General features: G+C 40.7%; 1 protein-coding gene across 1 annotated transcript in view; it reads right to left on the bottom strand.

Annotated features, from left to right (window-relative positions):
- Positions 1 to 8,935, bottom strand: part of tsc22d3 (TSC22 domain family, member 3) — a 33,551-nt gene extending 24,616 nt beyond the window's left edge. The window contains exon 1 of the mRNA XM_084948320.1: positions 8,137 to 8,935. Coding sequence (XP_084804446.1) covers positions 8,137 to 8,477 — 341 coding nt within the window. The 5' untranslated portion in view covers positions 8,478 to 8,935. The remainder of the gene's footprint in view (positions 1 to 8,136) is intronic.
- Between the last annotated feature and the right edge of the window lie 1,098 nt (positions 8,936 to 10,033).

A 10,033-nucleotide genomic window follows, 5' to 3' on the forward strand; every position in this document is an offset into this window, starting at 1 on the left:
CTTACATCACTGACAGGCATTTCATAACTAATGAAGCTTGTGCTGTCATTTTAAAATTGCTTTTTCATTCTTTTCATTTGTGTTACATCAGGATGCTCAGAGCCTGACACAGACTTGAAACTTGCTCAGTATAGTTGATTTCTAAAATTAATAGACAGTTCCTTTTTAGGCCGTTTTTTAGTCACTGATCTTGATCTGATCTGTCTCAGATGACAGCAGGCATTACTTATAGATCTCTAATCCAATATCTGGTACATGTTGTATCTACACTCGGTGACACACAGGACAAAGAAGCTTAGCTGGATTTTGCTGTGCTGATGTGTCACCCAGCAGCATAATGCTATGGGTCATTTCAGTGTGCTGCATTCTGCACGTGGATAATGCTATGGGTCACCTTTGCACCCTCCATTGCCAGGGTGCTTATGTGTGGGTGTGTTTGTGTTGTTAGAGTGCCTTGTGTCTCAGTTCTGTGGAAAATCTGAAGCAATCAGTTAGACAGCAGCCTCAGGACACCTGTTTGCCAAATGTTAAAAAGTCTTCAGAATCCCTCACTGACAGGAAGCATATTTATTCACACAAAAACTAAACGCCTTTTATTTATTCCAATATCAGTCTCCAGGTTTTTTGCATTAAGAGAAGCTTTTGCAGCAAGCAAAAGTCAATGAACAGGAAGATATCATAACAAACATCTGATGCACATCCTATGTTTGTATTGTTGCTAAGGACAACTGGATGAAACCACAGCAGTGTTGGTAAAGAAAGGCCCGCGCAGCAGAGGTTGCATCAACCTGTGGTGCAGGGTGTGTCTGTGGATTTCTGAGTTAACAAACACTGATCTCTGTCTGCTGAAAGTGTTGGCAATGATGGAATTTATAGCGTGCGCGTGTGTATGCCTGCCGATTTTGGGAATTGCATGCACACTTCACTGTGTGCAGTCTTCACAAGGATTAGCAACTTGATTATCATTTTTAATACAACAGACAGATTAGTCCAGTAATAGAGCATTGTCATGTATTTTATATGGGCAGACACGCACAAACACTTGCAAACAAACCACTCAGTGATGGTTCCAGACGTTCTCTGGCAGAGTACCCAAGGCAGCCTATTCATGTAGTAACAACACAGTAAGGTAGTAGGTCGAGAAGTACATTATAAAGCCATTATTGTCCATTTCTCTCTAACTTGGTCCCTCAGTAAATAAATCACAGGTTTAAACATGCCAAATCTATACCAATGTGTGTGAGAAAATCTGCTGGTTTCCAATATTCTATCTGCACCTTATGTTCCCAGAATTGCTTTTTTGCTTCCAAGACACAAGTGGTCAAAGTCTATGTTATAGAGGAAACCCATAAAACGATAGTAAAACAAAGACTGCTCATGGTTTTTTTTTTAAAGTTCCCTTTACTTCGTTCAATTATTAATAACTTCCTGTAGCTATAGAAAAACAGTGTTACCTCTCCTACGACAGCTGCACTCTGCCTATATCTTATATCCACTAAATGTCAACAGCACTGCTATTCTTAGCTAACCATGTTTTGTCTTAGTCCCAGATGCCTGTCTGACAACCTACTTCAGACTCTTTCTCTTCCTTTAGCTCTCCCTGCCATCACTTCTGTAGCCTGCATTCGCTCGAGATTTGATTGGTGATTGGTGAGACTTTTGGTTTGTTGCAAAAATAAAAAAAAATAGGTTTAGATTTTTTTCAAATGTCATTAGAATTTCTGTTATTACCAAATCTTTAATGTGGGCAATACAGGGACAGTTATCTCCAGCAAAGGAGCAATGAATCCTTACACACTTCATATGTACAGTATCTGTCTACTACACCTTCATGGAATTTCTCTGTAGCAGTGAAAGAAATGTAGAATTAGATTTTAAATACTGTTACAGCAGCTTGTTTCACTCTGATCATGAGGCCTGTTACAGCTTGTAAGTGTTTATAAGACAAACATGTGTTCTAGGTTCGAAATTTCCCCCATTTAATAGTGAACTGGTAAATGGCACTATCTACACCACCACAGAGAAATGAGAAAAAACACTTTTTTTCTTTACCCCATTCTACATCCTCAACATTGCTAACTCAGCTGTGTGGTTCTACATCACCACAATATTATCTACAGAATAAATTTAAACACACAGGGTTTACAATAAGAAGGTATCCTTTTATTGTAAAGCCTGCAGATGAAAATGTATTAAATAATTTGACTTGTCTTGATGTTTAAATGTTATTCAGCACCTCATCCTCTCCTCCCACCTCCCTATGTTGTTTCTATACAGTTATTGTGTCATGTATGTGTATGTCATGGATCTGACATAAACATCACATTTCAATCATGTCTTTAAAGAAGCACAATAAAAACAGAGCATGGTCCCAGTGCATATTGTTTTCTTTGCAAGACTAAACAACCACTGAGAAGAAATGCAGTTTTGGAGTTAAAATGAATGAAAATGTATTTTCATATTCTGCTGAAATGTATAAGAATCGATCCAGTGTTGTGCAGAAAAACAGCAATTTTACAGACTGTGATGGGACCCTTTATTTGGCTGCAGAAGCCTCTCCAGGCATGCCTTGGTTTTGAGGTTATTAAATCTTAGAAGTAAATATAGGCCTGAAATCAAAAAGAAAAAAGTTCTTGTAGCAAAGCTACTTTGTGGTTTGTATGTGAGTCACAGACTGGAGCTTTCATGATCAGCAGGGTGTCAGACACAGCTGGATGCCGTCTCCACTCCACATTGTAGGAGGGCTCGGTTAGGTTCAGCAGTCAACTGGACTTAAGCCAACTGGCAGTGGTCATCTTAGGCCAAAGTCAGAAACTTATAACAAGGTCTAAGTATTCAGGGCAACAGGATGTCTCAAGGATAAACAGAAAAGCGAGAACAGAGAGTCAAACTCGGACAGAGGTCACAATCTTATCTTCCTACCTTTTTATGTACAAGCATAAAATCTGTGAACCTCACCTACAACTCTGTCATAAAACCTGATGGTCATTTCAGCCTGACAAAGCAATCACAGTGTTTTCCAACCAGACTGGAAAAGTCTTCTCTTCTTTTCAGTCAACAGACCTGAACAAGAAGATGAAGAATGTCCCATCCCTACACAGTCACGCACCTCCTTGATTCCAAGAAGTTTTTGCTCCTTAAAGCTAAAAGGCTTGAGAAAGTCAGCCTAACTTTGCTCTACCTTATAAAAACACTTCATAGTCTGTGTCTTCAAATCCGGCCCCTCCTTTAGCCCCGTACTTTGGCCACAATCAACTATCTGACACTCTGTGAGTCTTTTGTCCTGCTATTTTTTTCCCTGTACACATTTTTTTCCCTTTTCACCTCCCCCTCTTGTTTTGACGGCTTAACAGCTGACTAGTCACAGACCTGATGTCCTACGTTTGTATCATCACTGCAGGCTCTTCACCCCCCTTCACCCTGGCAAGTGGTTTTTAATAGCTGCTAAATACTGACTGACTGGCAGTGCTGAAGGTGTGCGACTGTGCCTTTCTCGTTCCAGCCAACTGTAGCCCACTAAGCCTTAAAATAAATCAGCACATTTCCTCTCATTTTATCCTGTGGATATCACAGATCCACCCCACCCCCCTTGGGGCTTTCTGGCTCTTCCTCAAACACCAAATAAGACTTGTGACTTAAAATTCTCCTCTCGGGACATTTCCGTAACCCTTAAATCATTTACATAACACGTCTTCTGTCGCCTCCAAGAGATGTCCTGTCGTGCTTCCACGGGCCATGCTGAACATTTTATTCTGTTAACAAGTGACAAACGAGAATGATAGCTGCTGGGCAGAATGACCACCCAGTGTGAGGTCACTGTCTAAACTCGAGCCAGGCTTTAATCAGACACCAGTCCTTCCCAAAGCGAATACTTGAAAAATGCATGAACTTCTGCAAACCTCAGCTCAGCAAGTACATGTACGAATGAATCACTGCTTCTTTCCTTTTGAGCATGAAAAAACCTGCAAAGGTTTGAAATCACTGTTTTAATCCTGCGAGGAAGTCTATGAAAGCCACATGATCCATGTCTGTGGTTCTCTCTTGAGAAGGGAAGGGTTCGGGAACAAAGTGTTCAGGCCAAAGAGGGTTCGTCAGACAAACAGTTCAGCTGGCACAGGCAGACATATGGTCGTTCTGGCAAATGGCACAGGTGAACAGTTTGTCTCACAGCCAAAATATGTCAAAAACGTTGGCACTTACATTTACCCCACACCAGGGAAAGTCAGTGCTGCCTGTAATTCAGTCATCTTCTCTTAAAAGAAATCGTTGATCTTTATCTGAAGTGTAGACAACTAAACAGATAAGCAGATTTCAATACTGCAATGCTATATAAATAACAGCACTCATGTTTTGTTCCTATGATTATTCTAATAAGTTGTATAACTGTGAAAGTGTTGCTTTTTGTATCAGTCTGTCACACAAAGCCAGAAAAAACTCGTGTGTAACACCTTTAACAAACCTCTGCCAGCAGGCATTATTCCAGGTGTGATACCTTAAACAATGAATGCTTCAAATCATAATTCATCTGACCTATCAGTGTATTCTAAGGCAATGTTGAAAGTATAATATAGAATAAACACAAACTTCTTTAGAAATGCCGTCATGTGTGGCTGTACTCTTTAAACCAGTGTGTCTCCATCTATCATAATGGCACACCCTCGCTCTCATAAATAAAGAGACCAGGAGCAGTGTCTCCTAAAAAGGTGTCAGAATTAATAAGCATTTACACAGTGGTTATTAAAAACAAAGCGGACGTAGTGGACATTTGCAAAATAGTTTATATTTGATACACATGCTAGTTCAGTGCAAAAGGCAGAAACAGTTTGCACAATTCTAACAAACTTGAATATTTGGTGTGACTACTTTTATTCTTCAATTTCTTTAAGTAGTATTCAGGGATACTTTTAAAGGCCATTCAAAGCTCATCTTTGAATGCTGACTTCCTTTTTTTCTGTTCTCTGTAAAGATGATCCCATATTTTTCATCTCTTTAAAGGCCACAAATTGTCTGTTCTTGCAACAGGCCAACAGTAACGAAGTGCCTAAAGATACATTTTAATAGTTCCTTTTCTAAGTTGTCTGTTATGTACAGACACAACACTGATTCATCCCTTGAGATCCCTTTTTTATGCCCGAATGATTCATAGCTCATGATTCGCGCTAAATGGTTTAACAAACAAGATGGGGAAAAAATTGCTTAAAATGGCCACGTATGAGGACTTTACTGAAAACAAGCGAAAAAGTAGTCGATTTCCAGAGGAACGTTTTGAAAGACCTTCAGAAAACCTCGAGAACTGTTACTCAAGACTAGTTTAAAAATATTACAACAAAGCCTGGCACCTTGGAAGCAAGATACAAAGAAATGAAGAAAAGAAGTGACTCAAGACTTTTCTGCTCTGCTGCATAATCACTTCATATTACATGACACAGCCTTACCGTTTATATTTTTTTAGAGCCAACAACTACAAAATCTGTATATTTCTTGTAAATGTTTAATCGTCACTGCTATCAGATCAGCTGCAGTGTACAGTGAATGGTTTAACTTGTTTTGAACTCCCAGTCTGTACTGTAATCACCACTGGACAAGAACTGCCTTCCAGCATACAAGAAAGAAAAAAAAAAAAGACAGGCTTATTTTTGATACTGTGTGCCAGTCCAGCTTCTGGATAAATTTGATAAAGTACTGATAATGCTTCTTGGCCAGAACACATTAATGATAAGATAAAACCTACAAGTAATCGCATACGTAACAATAATTACCTTGAATGTGTTCACTCCAGCCAACCTTAATTAGGACCGTCATATTACATATATAGTCAAAATGCCAGTTTTTGTGTTTCCCATTTAAATGAAACCAATTGGTTTGTTTTCATTTAAAGTTCTACGTCACGTATTTAGTTTGAAAGTTGAACCTGCAACATTTTTTGTCTTTTTTTCTTCTATTAAATTGCAAAAATTGTTGTTTAAAAAAACCAAACAAGAAAGCATTTTCGCAAGTTTTTAAAAAGTAAAAGTCTGCAAGAGTGACTTCAAGAAAGTACAGGAACTAGGGATGGGTATCGAAAAACCGGTTCTTGTTGAGAACCGGTTCCCACTGTTTCAATTCCTTGGAATTGTTTGCCATTTTTGCAAACGATTCCCTTATCGATTCCAGTCGCCCCGAATGACGTCACCACGTTGCGGAGCGTCATTTACCTGGCAGGAAACATGGCGGCTCAAACGCTCAAAAGTTTGGTTATACTTTACGAGAACGGATGACAACAGGGCAACTTGCAATACTTGCAAAGTAGATATTTCATTTAAGGGAGGAAACACTACGAATATGCAAAAGCATTTGCTCACAAAACACGCAATGACCTGAAATGAATGTCGTGTTTTTAATTCCGCTCCGGACTCGTGAATCTCAACCCAGCAGCAGCGGTAACGTTTGCACGTCCTCTCCCGTTAATGCGGCAGGTAAATAATCAACTAACAGTGCATATTATGTTAGCGCGATCTGCCTTATTACAAAACCTGCCATTACTGTGCATTTAGGTGACCATGATGAGAGAGACAGAGTCTGGCTGGCTCAGATGCTGGCAGTTCTCGCTGCAGTTTACCGGTAGCGTCTCCTTTCAGGCCAGGATAGACGAATGTCACCGAGCAGTGACTAAGTTTGTGGTCAAAGGCTTGCACCTATTTGCCACAGCAGATGCCCCGATTTTCGGTAAGTGAATGTGTTTAATTGTAGGCAGGGACATTACTGGATATTCTTGTGTAATTGCTACAGAATAATTTATGTTATACTTTGTTATTGCTACAGAAGAATATTTATTTTATTATTTTACATTTACTATTTTTTTTTCCTGGGGACCCTGTGACACCCCATGGAAGAGCCGTAGGCTGTGGATCTCTTAAGATCTCACTGTTGGGTTTGTAAGGCCATGTTACTCCTAAATTTCTATCTTGTTCAAAGAGAAGATATAAAACAAAGTTCTAAGCTAATCGACCTTAGTGTTCTCCTTTTTTTTAAAAAGAATCGATAAAGACTCGAATCGTTAAACAGAATCGAAACTGGAATCGGAATCGTGAAAATCTTATCAATACCCATCCCTAACAGGAACTCTCACAAGTGGAACCAACCTTCATCAAGATTCCATCTGTGCACCGGTGTGTCTCTGACATATACGCCACAAACACATAGCTCACATAACTTGGTGAACATCAGTGGTACCTCTTAAAGTGATAACACGTTCATATTCTTTTAGCTTTCACTGGTTATCCCCATAAATCTACACATTTTATGTATCAGACACCCAGATGCACCGTATTTAATCGCATATGGCTGGCTCAGGTCCAGTATTTCCGCAACAGTAAAACTGTAGCTAACTGGAAAGATGGTAGCTGTTAATTTGAGGCTGAAGTCATTTGACAGTAGCTGCCAAACAAACCATCCAACTGGCAGCAACATTGTAGCAGGACATTCTCTTCCTTGCAAACAGTGCGGCGTGAGCTGCCAAATGCTGTTTTATAAACACTATTTGGCAGAGACAGTGTAGGAGCCAGGCCAGTTTTAATTGACCTCTAGCAATAAAAGATCATTTTAATTGAATCAATATGACAACAAACTGCTGTTTTAGAATAACCTTGTGTATTTGCGAGGCATTCTTTTTAGATTACATTTTGTTTACCTTTTTTCTCTGGCTTTTTTCCCCTCCACACAGTATTGAGTTGTTTTGAAGTTGAAAGCTTTTTTCCATTGTGATGAATCTTGCAAGACTTCTTTATAAGAGTTATGTCCTATAAATAATAATTGTCCTCAGTCCTTAACATCACTGTGTTAAAGCTGAAGAGGACGTGCACATATAATTGTCCCAGTTATGTCATTTAAATACACCCATTCCAGTAAGTAATCTATTACTGTAAACATGTAGAAGACCCAAGAAACCTGATTACACTACATTTACCACCTCGTTTGATTACTCTAAATGTGTTTCATTTGATTCACTTGATTTAATATGCAGATCAACAGGTGAAATCGCGACTTTGTATTGAATGCGCCTTAAGTGAGGTAAAGAAATGAAAATATTCTTAAGTTCAAAGGAAAGATCTTTGAAGTAACCAGATAAGAATGTACCTGTCTGATAGCCAAGCTTACCTGTGAAAGAAGAGCAATATAGACAGCATGGTCTGGTCAATGTTGCTGTTGCAGATCCCCTCATTGAGCAGGAAACAGGGGTCTCTCACAACCGACTCCAGGGAGTCCTGTCTCATGATGTTGTTCAGTTTGTCCGTGTTCAGGTTCTGGTACATCAGCTGGTTGCGGAGCAGGCGGAAGTGATTTACAGTGGGGCTTGTGGGGCTTGCTGGCAGGCCTCCTGTAGTAGAAAGGCCCTGAGCTGGGCTGCTGGATATGGATTCATCACAGCCATTGGCCAGGTCCAGACAGCAACTGCAACAGTCCAGGCCGATGGGCGACAGGCAGTCGTCATCTGACATCTTGGAGTGCAGCTGGATGAAGAGGAAAGTCGCCCAGGGCAGGTGCAGAAATTTCAGCAGAAAATGACAGAGACTGAGCTTTATAAATAGTAGACAAAGTGAAAGACACAACAGGGGTGTGTTCCTTAGCTCTGACAGAGACACTGGCAGGTAGCCTGGGCCAGTCTAGTGTACCGTCCTGTCTCCACTGCAGGGCCAGGAGGGCTAAATGGCAGGTTGAGCTGCTCCCTGAGAAGTGCACTCACGCTGGGCCACTCTGCCTGCTTCTATCTCTGGGTTCCCCTCCTGTGGCTCTGCTGCATTTAGCCTTTTGTTCGGGGCCGACGCTGCTGCAATGTGTTGCTACTGTGGCAGGAAAAAGAGTGAACGCACCACACACACATGCACACTCACTCACACCAGTTCAGCAGGAGTCCGCTTGAAAGCAAAACCCAGAAGCTGCTTATCAGTTTTTTCTCTGGACTTTTTTTTCTGTGGTTGGCGTGCTTAGAGACAGAGGGAGGGAGTAAGAAGGAAGGGAGGGAGCATGGAGGAAGGGAGGGAGCGATGAAGGCAAACAGGGTGGGGAAAAGCCTGTGATTGGTAAAAAGCATTGCTGGTGATTTATTGGGCCCTCCTCTTTTCTCGTTCAGTTTAGCCATGCGTGCACCAACAGTACGAAAGGGAAACAGAGAGGGGTGACACCGCAGAGCATGCTTGAGACATGTGCAGTTTCACCGGCTCCACCCTGCCATTATGACAGCCGAAGGAGTGGCTGAGTGAGAGAGGCTGCAGGAAGACACACAGAGCAATGATAACATGCGAGAAGACATTGACATTGAATTGCTAAAACTGTGTTATACATGTGTCATTGATTGTGCTGTGTTTATTAGCTTTTATCCACTATACAAGTCTCTGTAAATTAGGTTTCTCAAGCAGTTTCACTAATTTCAGGACTTCCTTGTGGAGAACACACAAAAATAAGGCCGAGAGGCCACAGAGCAAAAATTAGAAACTGCAAATTACTCAGTAAAAGTGTGACTGCAAAATGTGTATATGTTGTCTATATGTTATTCATTGTACGTGTTGTTTGGATGTGACTCACTTCTGCCCTGTGTGAACTGCCTTATGCAACATCGGTCAGCATGAAAACTAATGGAAGCCAGAATATAAATGCACTACAAAAAACAAAGTAAACCAATCACATGAAATACAAAATGCATGCTGCGTTGGAGTTTTTTCTTGCAAAATGAACAAAAACATTATCTTATCGGGCCTCCTGTTTAAATAGCATTTTGTCATTTTCCAGTTCTTTTTCCCAAACAGCTTTGGATTGGGAAAGCGTGTGCTGTGTTCGTCCACCTGATTAATGTTTCACAAGTCCTGGTAAATACCAGGGCAATGTCGTTACGACCAAAACAGACGCTCTGGGAAGATGGTACTGCTGAGGCTCTGACCTCAGCTGCTGACCAACAAGCGCACTGCATGTTGTCTACAGATGGCTAGTCACACAAGAGCACAACAACAAAGATAATTATAAAAAATGCATTTACTCTGAGGCATGCAGACATTTCAGC

The sequence above is a fragment of the Perissodus microlepis genome, chromosome 2 (genome assembly GCF_051167445.1).
Source record: "Perissodus microlepis isolate ML-2025 ecotype Zambia chromosome 2, ASM5116744v1, whole genome shotgun sequence".
Taxonomy (NCBI): domain Eukaryota; kingdom Metazoa; phylum Chordata; class Actinopteri; order Cichliformes; family Cichlidae; genus Perissodus; species Perissodus microlepis.